We start from the raw sequence: 15032 nt of genomic DNA on the forward strand, positions 1-15032 counted from the left end.
TGCTGAGGGTGAAGGTTATTAAAGTGTGCCAAGCCAGTTCATCTCTAACCTCCTTCAGAGCTTCACTTCTGACAGATAAAGAAGACTTCAGTAGCTGCCTCTATGCAGAGCATTGCACTGGAGCAAGGGTGCAGATTTCAGAAGGTAATAATGTTTAATGCTGTTGGCCTGCGGCAGATCCAAGCCTGGCAGACAGAAAAGCTCTAAAGCCCCCTCAAAATTTTTTGTGACCATTCAGGTCTTCCATTTCAAATGTAGAATCTACTTGAAAAATATATTTTAAACAGGTGAAAATGATCAGGGAAAATGTTTTGAAGAAGCTGCTGCAGTCATTCAGCAGAAACTAAACACAGTACCGTCAGCCATTAATTTTTCTTGCAGGATAATGAGGCAAAGCCCTCCTGCTACACAAGTATCAGCAAGCCCATCAGTTTTCCTTTCAACAGAGTGTACTATCAGCAAGTTTGCTGATGGCACCAAGCTGGGAGGAGTGGCTGACACACCAGAGGCTGTGCTGCCATCCAGAGACCTGGACAGGCTGGAGAGTTGGGTGGGGAAAAATTTAATGAAATATAACAAGGGCAAGTGTAGAGTCTTGAATCTGGGCAGGAACAACCCCAGGTTCCAGTATACATTGGGGAATGACCTGTTAGAGAGCAGTGTGGGGTAAAGGGACCTGGGGTTCCTGGGGACAGCAGGATGACCATGAGCCAGCACTGTGCCCTTGTGGCCAGGAAGGCCAATGGTACCTGGAGTGGATTAGAAGGGAGGTGGTCAGTGGGTCAGAGAGGTTCTCCTACCCCTCTACTCTGCCCTGGTGAGACCACACCTGGAATCTTGTGTCCAGTTCTGGGCCCCTCAGTTCCAGAAGGACAGGGAACTGCTGGAGAGAGTCCAGCGCAGGGCAACAAAGATGCTGAAGGGAGTGGAGCATCTCCCGTGTGAGGAAAGGCTGAGGGAGCTGGGACTCTGGAGCTTGGAGAAGAGGAGACTGAGGGGTGACTCATTCCTGGGGATCAAGATGGAAAGGGTGAGTGTCAGGAGGATGGAGCCAGGCTCTTCTCGGTGACAGCCAGTGATAGGACAAGGGGTAACGGGTTCAAACTGGAACACAAGAGGTTCTACTTAAATACGAGAAGAAACTCCTTCGCAGTGAGGGTGGCAGAGCCTGGCCCAGGTTGCTCAGGGAGATTGTGGAGTCTCCTTCTTTGCAGACATTCCAACCCGTCTGGACACCTTCCTGTGTAACCTCACCTGGGTGTTCCTGCTCCGGCAGGGGATTTGACTGGATGGGCTTTCAAAGTCCCTTCCAATCCCTAATATTCTGTGATTCTGTGATTCAACAAGACAGGTGTGGCAAGCTATAGTTTTCTTAGCAAGTTGCTCCTTCCATCGTGTTCTGGAGGGTCTGTGGATGGAAGGAGCTATGGCTGCATGAGTGACAACCTATTTGTTTGAGAGAGAGAACATACAGGTGAAAAGAGCAGCAGTAACAAAGCCTCTTACCTTCAGCTAGGTGCTGCTTAAAATGTTCTTAGTGGTAAAAGATTTTTCAGAGAAGCAACACTATGATGGTAATGAAGTGTTTTTCAAGATATGCCTGAATCTCTTCATGAAACTGTAAAAAAAAGTTGTCCAACCAAAACGATTCTATAATAGAAGAAATGTGTCATGTCACAGTCACTTCAATGGCCTTGCCTCATTGACTGAGGAGACATGGATGTATATATAGCAGTATCAGTGTTTGTCCTTGAGTTGTGTAGTTTTGCTGTCTATATTCTTTATGCATAGGACACACCCAATTGTAGTCGACATGCAGCACTTTGCCTCTTCAAAGCACTTTTGAGTGGTAAATCACTGAAAACCTCTTGTAAACCAGATGGGCAGTGAAGATGGTTTGTGTATTGGTTCATTTGTATCCCCTACATCCCTATAGGAGCTGCATGGAAGTCAGGGGCTGGATCCCACCCCAGCATTCTGACCTCCAGTCCACCCTCACAGCTGCTTTGGGACTCTCACAAGATTGTTTTTTGTTTTTTGTTTTTTTGGTTTTTTTTTTGTTTGTTTGTTTGGTTTTTGTTTACTTTTGTTTTGTTTTGTTTTGTTTTGTCCTACCTGAGCCGTCATCATCAGCTCCTCACTGACACCATTGGGCTGGATCAGCCTCATTCTTCTCACCCCATTTCACATATATCTGCTCATTCAGAAATCCTTCCTGTTGACACAGAGATGTGTAGTTCCATTTCTTTTCCTGCAGGTGGTTGCAAAATTGTTAAGCTAATCTTTGTATTTGCAATATTTACTCTCAGATTAAAGTAAGTCAAGGTCATTCGCTTGTGAGACAATATTTGCACAGTGCATAAGCAAAGTCCAACACAGTCACCAGGCTTGGTTATTCTGCTTGTGTAAACAACTTGATGTTGCAATTTTCTCATTACCATTAAATCGCCATTTTTAATTTGTCTCAGAAACCTTCATCCTTTGAGAAATCACTGATTTAGAGAGATGTGTAAATTATGTGTGCCCTTTAACTGCGCTCTGGAAAGGGAAAACCAGTCGTGTTTTATCTGAACAGGAAGATTGCACTGGATTCCCCAGTGTTTACGTGCACAGGATTTTCATGCAAACTGGGCTTGAGATTAAAATACTCCACTGAGATACCTTCCAATGAAATACACTGCCTCTGAATATCAAGCCACAAATTAACATTAGGAAAATTCTTGTGAATTAACAATGAGTTACTGCAGAAGAAAATTGCCTGTTGTGAAACTGGGCTCTTCTATAATTCTCTGACATGCTGAACTAAGTCACCAAAAAGTACAATCCCAGTTTTTGTTTTTTTGAAGTGAATTGGAATTTTACTTGTCATTTCACCAGGGACAGCACTTTCCATCAGCTGAGAATCTTCAGTAGATTTATAGTAGAGTCCAAAGTGTGTGCTTCTGTTACTTTATCTACATCTCTAATTCAGTGACTTCCAAACATTTTCACGCTTTGAGCCTGTTTGGCTCCTGACTTTCTCATCCTCTTCTTGTGAACCTCTGCGTTTTTCTCAGACATTAGGGCATCAACAGCCTGGGCATCTTCTCCTTTGCCAGCACCCGCAGGGAGTTTCTGCTAAAGCACAAAAAACCATCATGTGCTCAAGGGCATTTCCTGTGTTTTCCTTCTATGCTTGAAATACAGATTTCTGTTTCTAGAATTGATCTCTCACCAGAACTGTCAAAAGACCCTGAGAGACCCAAGAACAAAGCTTTGGGACTCACATGAGTGTGGTAAATAGGTCTGGACTTTCCCATGGATTTGTTGGATTACAGGGTGGTTAATGCTGCCCGTATCAACCCTATACCCCTGTCTTATTTGGTTATTTTACCCTGTATTTGGGTGAGCTTTGTTGTCTCTGTATAGGAAGCCAACTTGTGCTATATCTGGGATATGCACCCCCTGACAACAGCGATGTCGTTTCAGTGCCCTCCCTATGAAAGCACCATTAGATCTAACTAATACTCCATGTCCTTAATTAAATACCTCTGGTGCAAAGAGCTTTACCTTCTGTGCTTGGAAATTGCAGTGATTACTCCCCTGCTGAAAAAGCCTTTTTTAAAAAATTTTTTTGGTGGTTGTTTTTTTGAGCGGTTTTGCTGGTTTAGTTGTTTGGGGTTTCTTATTTTTTTTTTTTTTTCTTTTCTTTTTTAAAAACAGGAATTAAGCTGTTTCTCATGCCATTGTCCAGTTGCAAATTGGCCTGAGACTGACTTGTGCCATGGGCTCTGACCTCCGAAACTGCCCACTCATTTTTTTTCTGAACTAATCAGCTCGATGAACTATTTACAGTTGGCTTTTGGGTCTTCTCACTGCTTTTGTGGCTGCCCCTGTCTGAGTAATTAATGACAGCGTGGCTTGTTTATAGTCTTGAGTTACTAATGCTGTTGGCTGCAAATGCATTTTTACCTCTGGGACGTGCCAGTTTCCTGGTTCTAGTCCCACCTCACCAGCCCAGGTCAATTTTTTGTGTGTAAACAGATTTATCCTGTAATAGTTGGCGAGAGACTAGGGTCATTCATCAGTCCCACAGAGAACATGCCCAGCCAGATTCTTCCTTTTTTGTGCCTGTGCAACTCAGCAGAAGTCAGAAAGATTCCTACAAGACAGCTAAAATTAAAAAGAGAAAGAAAAAATGGAATGTAGTCCTTTCATTTTAACTCAGGGTAGAGGCAGTGTTGATTAGAAATAAAGGTAAAGAGAAGTTACATAGCAGTAAATGATGGAGATAGTTATAAAAGCATCATCTTGTGGCCATGAAAAGGGTTTGTTGGGTTATGTTCCAGGCTTGTTCTATCAAAATCATGTCAAGTGCACCAGTTCATAAGGGAAAAAACAGTTTGGTCTCCTACTCCCTCTGGAAACCTGTTACAGAATCTCAGTGCATGGATAGTCAGAAGCATTCTGCTAATTTTCAGCTTTAGTTTATTCATAGCTACAGTTACTTCCAGACTTCTTGGAGATAACATTGTCTTTTGGAATAAATGATTCATTTTTTCCAATTTTATAGTTCTCTAGATGTGACTCGAGTACAACCATTCCTGCCACTTTTTATGTAATTTCTTTCAGAAACTGGAAAAAGTTGGTCCCATTATCTACCCACCTTTGTTGCCCAGTTTGGTTATCAGTGCCTGCTCAGTTGGGTTAATCATGGGTGGTCTCTGCCATGATAATGAATTGGAGGGGAACTTCCTTTCATCCCTCTTAATCATTAGTAAAATTCTTCAGTTTTGCCAAGGCAGTTTGTACCAACATATAAAATCTATCACCCTATTCCTCATAAACTGGCATCAGGGATTCTCTTAACACTGTCGCCCAGAGAAGGAGGACCTCAGTGGTCAGATCATGTTTTCAGGATCATCATCATGTGGAATTAAACCAGGTGAGAAATTTCTCAAGTTTTGAAGCTGATAAACAACCAAGGAGCCAAGAGATTCACATTTCTTTGAGAGAAGACTGAGAGAAGTTAGAGAAGTTGAAATACGCTCCCAGTTTTATCCATGTTCTTCTTTCAAAGGACTTTCCAAATGGAAACAGATGAAATAGAAATTGTAGAGGTGAATGTCGTACTTTTTACTAAAAAATGGAAGTAGATTGTCTATCACAAACTTCTCTAGCAGTTCTTTTTTTGTTATATTCTAGTCCCTCATATCCAACTTAGAAAGCTCCTTGGAAATGCCTTAATCAATGGCAAAGTTGTAGTGTTGTAATGAAATGCATGTGAATGGAAATCCCTTAAGGAGTAGCTGATCACATTGTAAGATCCACTAGATTGCTTTGGCACTCTGATTTCCAAATAAACTCAATGTGGGTTACTTTAATATTTGAAGGCAGCTTCTGAAATTCTCTGAAATTGCTGCATGGACAAGAGGAACCCTGCAAAAACCGGTAACTCTTAACCTCCATCTTGTTTGCTTTTCTGTAGTGAAAATTGGCCTTTTTGGAAGGAGAGGGAAATTGCCTAGGGTAAAGAATGGCTCAGAACTTTGTTGATTTGCAGATCTTTGTAGCCAGTTGGTATCTGTTCGCTGCACCCCTATAACAAGCATTATGTGGTACCCCCTGTCCTGAGACTACTTGAAGAACCATCAGTAATTTCTGCATTCATTATTAGCTCTGACCAGCTTCAGTTTGGTGATTCATTTCATTTCAAAGCCAACTAAATTCTACTAATTTCTGTATGGAAGCCTAAGTCCATAGATTTCTCTATGAAATAAGATGTTGCACAGTACTGTTGGTAGAGAGACTATTTTTTCTTGCTGCTTATACTTGGTTGTGTACAATGTAAGGAATTTTCTCTCCTCCTTGGGAAGACCTTTTTCCATCTTTCCCATGAAGCTGTATATGTGTCTTCATTCTTTGTCAGCAAAACAGGCTGCCAGGAACAGAAAGACAATTGTAAAAGTCCTTTTTGTTTTATATAGAAAAAAAAAAGACATTTTTTACACACAATGATAAAGTGCATGCAGGAAAGAGTTTTTATAACAGCAGGTTGAAGTTGTGCCCTATCATACTTGTCTTGGGGATGCTGGTCATACAGAGCAAGACCTATCTGTGTCAACTGAAATTTTACGACTTTGCAGCTGTGGTGAGTGTTTTTCAGTTAATTTGGCAACTGGTTAGAGGTCCTACAAGCAGGAGAGGCAGGGAATGATGGCAAGAGACAGGTTCAGTTTCTTTGAGCACTGGGCAGCGTTTTACATGGTAACTCCACTGACCGCAGCAAATAACACATATTTGCAGCCATTGAAGTATGTGTAGGAGGGAGGAGCCTGCACCAATTTGTCTGTTTTAATTATAGATGTTCTACCCACCTTCCTAATTGCTCCTTCATTAAGAAGTAGCTTGTTGTTTCTTTTTTCCCTGGGAGCTAAAAATAATCAACTTTTGTTTGTTTCTGTAAATATTTTTCTTTTGCCCTTGAGGAGATAATTATTTCTATTGTTGCATGAAGATGGTGGCCAATACAGGAGGAATAATTAGAGCAGATGGCTGCAAATACTTTCCTTGTAAAAGGCATCTATTGTAATAAAATACCTCCCTTCCTCTTCTGTCTCCTCCACATACATGTTTTTCTTTCCTTCAGGTGGATGGGGGTTTGGGTGGGTGGGGTGTAAATCTTTTCCTTGATGTATTAAACCAAGGAGCTGTCAAGAGTTCACAGCCGGGAAAGTGAGCTCCCTGTATCCATCATTGAAATGGAAGTGTTTTCAAATGTAGCATTGGAGTCCTGGGTTTACAGCATGTTGAAATATTCTGTGTACTCCATCACTTAAAGTGTTAAGCTTGTCTCTGTTTAATTACATTGTTGGTTCTTAGTTTAGTTTTATAATTTCTGCCTTTTTCTGATCAGAGGATGAGGGCTTTTTGTGTCTGTAATAGTTGTTGCAGTTCTCTTTTTCTGGACTTTAGTCAAAAAAAATCCCCACCGAACCAAACAAACGTTAAAGTTACCACAAAGTGAGGTCAAATTATCTAGACTGCATCTAAGCAGGATTTTCCCAACCGTTTTAAACCCAAAGACTGCCTCACATTCTAGGGAAGAGGGAGTTAAAAACCACCAGATAACTGTGTTGTGTCAGTAGAATGACTGTTTTTTACAAAAATTTGGATGAAACATTGAGGGAGTGGTCACTTACAATCCCTTCCCTTTCTGAGCTTTTTGCCAGCCTATGTGGGAATGCAAGTACATCGCTGTTATTTATTCATTTGTTGCAGTTTCAGCTGCTGTTTCTGAGCCCTGGTAGTCACAGGCACAAGCTGAGAAACTGATGCTGAGAGATCATGTCCCCAAAGGCTGACATAAAGGCAACCCCAGGCTGGCTGACAACAGCAACAGCTAAAAATATAAAATGGAAAGAAATCTGCCTGAAAACGGAAAAAGAAAGCGCAGCAGGGAGGAAGTGGATAATTTGCTGAATTGCAAGGAGATTGTGAATCTTTTATTGTATACTATTAAAACATTATTTCACCTTAATTCATTCATAGTTTTGGAGCTCTAATGGGGGAGAAGCTATGGGCTTGGTACAGAAGGTATAGGCTTGAAATGAGTTGTGCATGACACACACCAAGTGGAGGAGGTAAGATATTGCAGGACTGTGCTCATTGAATTTTCATGTCAGAGCCCTTTCCTGGTCCTTGTGTTCTTTGGTACCTCAGGAAGAACAACTGGCTCCTTAGGGATTCTCAGTGCTTGTGATTTCCCAACCACCTGGGGTTTCTACTCAAATATTGCAGGTTTGGTTCCCTACTGAGTTAGTTTTGGCTGCTGTCCTGGATTCAAAATGTGACATGTTGCTGGGGTGGGTTTCCTATTGGTGTCTGACATGAGGGTGCATCCTGCAGAAGTTTGTTGTGATGATTTTAAGTGTTCAGTTCATGCTCTGCTGCTGTTTCTTGGGCTTCAATCTAGCTACTGATTTTCTTTGACCTTGCAGGAATACAACATCTTTGTGCCCTCACTCCTCCTGTTAAACATAGCTTAAGTTGGCCACATTCAAGCGTGAGTAATGACAGTGACACAGATGGATTCAGAGATGTTGTTGTCTCATAAGCTTTGTTTCCTCCAGATCATCTTTCCAGCTATCTGGTATGTGCTGAAGCCAGAGTGTGAAGCTACCACCTCACTTCAGCAGCTTAAGGCAGCTCTAGCTTCACCATTCAGGGCTTGTTTTATATCAACTCCTCTTTCCCCTATCCTAACTTTCAAGGCCTCTGCCATTGGTTGTGCCCTGTGCTGAAGTTGGAAAAAGCACATAAAAAAAATGTGCAGCTTTCCTTGGCTCTGCGAGTTCCCCATGGTTCATTCAGCAAGAACGCATGGGATCGAATCATAGGATCATTTCAGTTCGAAAAGAACCTCAGGACTGAGTCCAACCATAACCCAACCTAACTCTAGCACTAAACCATGTCCCTCAGAATTTCATCTAGATGCCTTTTAAACCCCTCCAGGGATGGTGACTCCACCACTGCCCCGGACAGTGCCCTGGATGGGCTCAGCCATGACCATGGTGCTTTCAGCTGCTTCTGCTCTTCAGTCTTATGGAGAAGTGTTTAAATTAAACACCATTAGTTAAATGCTGTGTGTGAAGCTGGGGAAAAAAATGCAAAGGGAATGAGTTTTGCTTCTATGAAAAAAAAAGTGAGAGGAAAGTTCTTATCATGCTCAGACACAGGTAGAGGGAAAGGAGCTGGGGTCTCTTCATGATGATGACATGGCCATACAGCCCTTCAAGAGATAAGATGGTTATCTCATTGTCTTTGGGGTCTCAAGTGAGTTGGTCCATCCCAGTGGTTGTGAGATATTCGGTGTGTGTAGGGTCAGCATGGGCTACAACCTGTCCCATAGGTTATTGTACCATGGATTGCTTTAAAGGAACTAGACGTAACTACCACCATTCAGCAGAGGAACTCAAAGAGTCCATTAGAGTTGGAGACTGCACTGTGCTTTTCTCCCAGAAAACAGGGAGAGGGCAATCATATGGGATTTGGAAGGTCCAGGCAAACTGTTCTTGTGATTTGGGGCAGTTGGCCATTTCACTGGCCTCATGCTAGATCACACCTTCTTTCAAAGGTCTTCAGGAGATGCTCTTTCATCTTAGGGAAGGGTATAGGACTGCGAGAGAAGGGTTGCTGAATAAAATCTTTTGCTATCTCATTTCTCTCCATCAGTTCAATGTCTTTCCTCAGTTCCTACAGAGCTGCTTTCCCTCTAACCCCTCCCACCCCCCATACATTCTTCTGCTCTGTGGTAATGTAAAGTACTTTCTTTGAGCAACCCCCCTTTTCTCTCTTCAGATTCTTTGGATTTATTTTCTCCATGATAATTCAAGGATCGTATAAGCAATTATAAACTCTTGGTACTGTATTATTAGTTGATGTTAATCTCTTTATATTTTTTAAAGAAAAAAAGATAATACAAATCAGAAATCAGCTGAAAGGTGCACATGCAGGAGATGCACATGGCAGCAGACTAAGCCAGTCATCTCCTCACTGGAAATCTTTAGATATGATCTGGGTGGAAAAATAGAGATATTTATGACCTTAGCCAACTTATTTTCTCTATGTAATCATTATTGTGTAGCAAACTTTCTTTTGAACGATAAAATCTGCCTGTCTTTGTTTAGCTTGTTGGTATAGGGACTGCGTCTTACTGTGGGCACTTGTACCTTCTAAGTAACAGAGCACTTCCTTGCAGTGTATTTGTAGATTTTCTGAGTTACGTTCTTAAGATCATTGATAGTTCTTAGTTCCCCAGATGGTTTCAGCCTTTCCTTGTGCCTTATTACACTGGCACGTCTGAACTACTGGCTTTTTTGCCAGAGGGCATTGGTAGAACTGAATGGGTGCAGAGTCTTCTAAGAGGTGACAGCAGAAACCTAGAAAGAATAGCTTAAACACTGATATATAGAGAAAACCTTAAATGAAGAACTAAGATGTTTTCTAGTTAGAAAAGGGAACCAACTTTGAAAAAAAAAAAAAAAGGTCAAATTCAGAGGAGTTTATTCTTGCAAAAATTCTTGTCTTGCAGGAGGTCTAACAACAGTTTACTAAGTTTTTGGTGCTAGCAAGAAATGCAGCTTGGTACATTCCTTGTGCCCTTGTTTTTCCAGTAGAGTTAATTGGAGACTTCTAAGAGACTTGAGGGGGTCAGGGTGATGTCAGAGTGGCTTTAAGCAATTTAAAAATGTTTCCTAACAAAATATTCTATGAATCCCACCATTTCACAACTGCATCAGGCAGTGTTTAGTTAGTGGCATTGATTGAGTTGTTGCGAGACAGAAGTTTATGGAATTTGTAATTTTGTGCTACAGTTGGCTTGATAAGCAGTGTATCTGGGAAATGTGTGTCTTTCTATGTGCTGTAGCCTCCTCTGTCCCCTGCTCTGAGATAAAAACAAGTTTAATTATCTCCTTTTTCAGTGGATCTATTGTGTACCTTTGTATATTGTGTACAATCTGTTTCAAAGCAGTACCAGTGAAAAGTAATTCACAGCATCTCTGGAAAGGTAGCTGATGAAGGTAAACCTCATTTCAGCTGGAATTTTGTCCTAAATCTCTGAAGTACGTAAATATGTGTTTGCAAGTAATAAAGATGGGATTTATCCTATTACACGTAGCAACCATGGATAAATTGTACTCTCTGTGACATTTGTGTACAGATGTGAAGGCTTATCTGTGCTTTGGTAATGAAGATGTTCACTCCCTCTGACGCCAGAGATTTAACTTCCCAGATGTTTTCACTGTGCATGTTAATGCAGTCCCAGGTTTCAGTCTGAAGTGAACCAAGTAATTCCCTTTGTAGCAAAGTGGTAGAGTGGGACAGGAGATATAAAATAACAGCATCTATACCCCACAGACAGGATTGACATAAAGCAGTTGTATAATTTAGCCTGGGAACTGACGCCTATTCTCTGGTGTAAATAATTAGGACAGTAGTCACCATATAATAGTTACCTGATTCTCTAGATGCTATGGGAAATGTATAGAACATCAGGCACATAAAGCTAAAACTGACAATAGCACAGTTGAAAAAATAACTGTCATAACACCACCAGTATTGATTCACCTAAACCACAGACATGGAGCAAAAGCTTTAATGCACATGATGGAGAAAATGATTGAAAATAGAGTAACTATATTTTGCTTTTGTATTGTGGTCATTTTTTCCACTGCTGTTTCGGATTAGCATAATCCAGTGAGGACCACAAATATTTCCATGTCTGGTTTCCTCCCCTACCTCAGATCAGTTGAGTCTGTTCTCACTAGTTCACATGTTAGTCCTAAAAAATATGTTATGGACACCTATGTCCACACTTGTGCACCCATGTCCATGCAAAGGTATGTACATGTTCCTCGATAAACTGGTCAAACTTTCACTGTGAAGTTCTTACTTAAAGTTTAGAGGTAAAGAGGAACCATGACTTGAAACAGGCAGGCATCATTTTGCTGCTGCTCATCACGAGTCAGTCTATTTGTTGTTTTCAAATTAGTCAGTACTTTATTTGGAATTGATTTTTAAGCTGTGAAAGGAGAGGTGATAATAATACTGGATAAGCTGAGTGAGCTAAAAAAGTATTTGAAAGTAGGAATGTCTCTCTAAATGTGGATGAGTGGCAGGAGAGCCTTTGAAAAATTTTGGGAAGCAAAGTATTGCCCATCTAACTGGGTGTTTTAATTCTAAACTCCACAGGCTATTTTTCTGACAATGCCAGGAATTAACGTGCAGTTCTGCCTTTTGAGAGGCAGAGAGAGACACACACCAGGAAACCTGTGGACATTCTGCAGCCAGACCTGCAGCGAGCCTCTTGTTAACCAGAATAGAACAAGAGACAACCCCAAATTGTGAAGGGCATTTCTGAAAGCAGTGAACCTCTCTGACCCCAATGTCCCTTCATCCCTTGACGTTGGATCCCATTGGGAAAGTAGTCAGTGGCGTTGTTTTCTCTTCTGCCGCGTTCTTGGCAAGCTGGATTCCCGAAGGGTGGGAAGAGGTGGGTTTTGAACCTCTCTGGGTCTTTTTCTTTCCAGCTCGCCCTCCAGTTTTGTGGCCGGTGGGACGAGGACTTCAGCTGGCCCGCTGGCCACCAGCCGCGAGATGGCGACAATGTCACGATAGAAGAAGGCAGGACCCTGCTGCTGGGGACCAGCACCACCACCCTCAACCTGCTGCATCTCAAAGGTCTGCACAAGGGGGGTTCAGTGCTCTTGTTCCTCCAGGGCTGGAGTTTTTCATGGCCATGATCTCCCCTTCCCTTGCCTAGCTCCTGGATTGAGGAGAAACCTGGTCGGATAGGCTGAGTTTGCTCTTGAGAGATGTTCTTGGGGGACAGGAGAAGCGCTTAATTATTATGTATGCAGAAGGCATCATTTATGCCGTTTGAGGCATAATGACAATATGAGTAGGAAGGCTTTTTTTTTCCTTTTTCTTTCCCCCAGCTACTGAAAACACCGCTGTCCTGAGTGGCATTCAGTGATAATGGCAGCGCTGATAACAATAATCAACTCGATTTTGTTTGGCATCTTTGAGGGAAGCGTGTTGCAAAAGCCTTTACAAAATTAACGATGTTACAGAGGCCACAGCTATGAATGCAATAAATAATCTAATATCCTAGAACACGGCTGGTGGAGAGTAAATAACCAAGCACAGTTATGGGGGGAAACACTGAGTTTGCAGGGTTCACATACCCTGGGACAGATTCAGCATAAGTGTCAGGAGTTATATCTCTGTGGGTGTCAAAGTAAGAATTAAAATTACTAGCCATTCAGTGCCAGAAATATTTCTCCCTGAAAATTAGGCCCTGGTTGAGAAAACAGTTGTGCACATGCTTGGTATTAAGTGAATTAGTTGTTCTGGTGACATTGCTTGCTTGAAGGTAAGCCTATGTGTAAGCCCCTACTGAAATGGAGCTCAAAAAATAGAAAGAGAAGGTTTTATATGTTTAAGGACCTGAGTCCTTGCTGGTAAAATTATTTATATTAAAAGGATGTTAAAGGTGCTAGTTTTTCATTGAGATGATGATGAAAAACATGCATTTGACAATTATATTTTAATCTATCTTTGAATTATCCTTCTATTAAAAAAAAAAAACAAGCAACAAAACAAACTTTGCAAGTTTATCCCTATTATGGAAATATTTCCAAAAAAAGATTGAACTTGCTCAGTCTAGGCTCAGAGATTTTAAAGAATTGTTACACCAGGCATTATTCATGTTTAAAAAAAAAAAAAAAGGAAGAATTTGAGATTAAAAAAAAATCTGAAAGATTTAGTACCATTTTCTTCCTTCTCTTTCCCAGTGAAATTCTTAAATCTGGATGATGCAAGATCCTTCTTAACCACAGTGTGATTAGTAGAGGAGACAGGTCACTGCCCCAGATATGTGAGAATGGCTGCAGATCTGAATAGGGATTTTGGGGCTCAGTCTCTGACTTTGTGAAGAAGTGGGGCACAATATTACACCAGAAACCCTTTGAACCTTGGGTCTACTCAAAGGCACATTTCACCTATGAGTCAGCACTCATGAAGCAAATGGAGGTCTGATTGAATTTAATGAAGTCTGGAGCAGTATCTTTATGGCTTTGTCTCATCTGACATTCAAATCATTGCTCCTCTTTATCACTTTTTCCAAGAAGCTTGGTTTATACTGTAGATTCAGTTAGGAAAGCAGCACTAAAATATTCTAGATGCTATTATTTTCAGCATTGCAACATGCTAAACACAGGAACCAAATCCTTTAGGACCAGAAACCTAAATGATAGTTGTTAATCTGAACTTCATCTTTGCTGAAGTTTACTTGTTGCATCTACCTCACTTACATGGGTGTCTTGATTAGATTTGGAGTCAAGACATCACAGAATCTCAGAATGTCAGGGATTGGAACGGACCTCAAAAGATCGTCCAGTCCAATACCCCTGCCGGAGCAGGAACACCCAGATGAGGTTACACAGGAAGGTGTCCAGGAGTGTTTGAATGTCTGCAGAGAAGGAGACTCCACAACCTCCCTGGGCAGCCAGTTCCTTTCCTATTGAGTGCACCCTCCACCACCTTCCACCCCTCAGTCTCCTCCTCTCCAAGCTCAAGAGCCACAGCTCCCTCAGCCTTTCCTCACACGGGAGATGCTCCACTCCCTTCAGCATCTTTGTTGCCCTGCGCTGGACTCTCTCCAGCAGTTCCCTGTCCTTCTGGAACTGAGGGGCCAGAACTGGACACAATATTCCAGATGTGGTCTCCCCAGGGCAGAGCAGAGGGGCAGGAGAATCTCTCTGACGTACTGACCACTCCCCTTCTAATCCACCCCAGGTACCATTGGCCTTCCTGGCCACAAAGGCACAATGCTGGCTCATGGTTATCCTATTGTCCCCAGGATCCCCAGATCCCTTTCCCCTACACTGCTTTCTAACAGATTGTTCCCCAACTTATACTGCAACCTGGGGTTGTTCCTGCCCAGGCATGCAGAGATCTACTCTAATCTGAGAATGAATTGGATTAATCTTTCCCAACCTTACTTTTCTTTAAGCTGTTCAGTTCAGGCGAGTTTAGGGTCCTGTATTGATAGAAACATGCACCACCAAATACAGATATCCATCTTCAGATGTATCATGGTTAGGTGATCTCCTTAGAGTAGCAACTACGTGATTCTGTGAACATGTCAAATAATTAATAAGCTTATCCAACTGCAAGATGGGCATGGCAATAAACCCCTCACCTGTAGGTGGGTGTAGCTCAGTGCTTTGATTGAAGCATCCCATTCCTCTTCTAGCTGGATAGTTTTTCTTTGTTGGAGCTGAAGAACATGATTAAATTCTAGTTTTGCTCCCTTTTGCTTTCAGGAGTCAGCATCAGGCTCTCTGTGTATTCACCAGCTGAAAATATAACAGATTTATGGATTAAAAAAAAGCTCTAATGCAACTGAGTCCATTCCTCTGTGAAGACACTGTACTGACAATTTTCTGGCTGTATCCAGCAAGCCCAACACTCTTACAGGCCCATTT

The 15032-nt window shown here is 41.8% G+C and overlaps 1 protein-coding gene across 1 annotated transcript in view; it reads left to right on the forward strand.

The window, feature by feature from the left end:
- Positions 1 to 15032, forward strand: part of PKHD1 (PKHD1 ciliary IPT domain containing fibrocystin/polyductin) — a gene marked incomplete at both ends in the record, with an annotated part of 264384 nt that overhangs the window by 72120 nt on the left and 177232 nt on the right. The window contains one exon of the mRNA XM_080341064.1: positions 12072 to 12222. Coding sequence (XP_080197190.1) covers positions 12072 to 12222 — 151 coding nt within the window. The remainder of the gene's footprint in view (positions 1 to 12071; positions 12223 to 15032) is intronic.

This window comes from Nesoenas mayeri, assembly GCF_963082525.1.
Source record: "Nesoenas mayeri genome assembly, chromosome: 3".
Classification (NCBI taxonomy): domain Eukaryota; kingdom Metazoa; phylum Chordata; class Aves; order Columbiformes; family Columbidae; genus Nesoenas; species Nesoenas mayeri.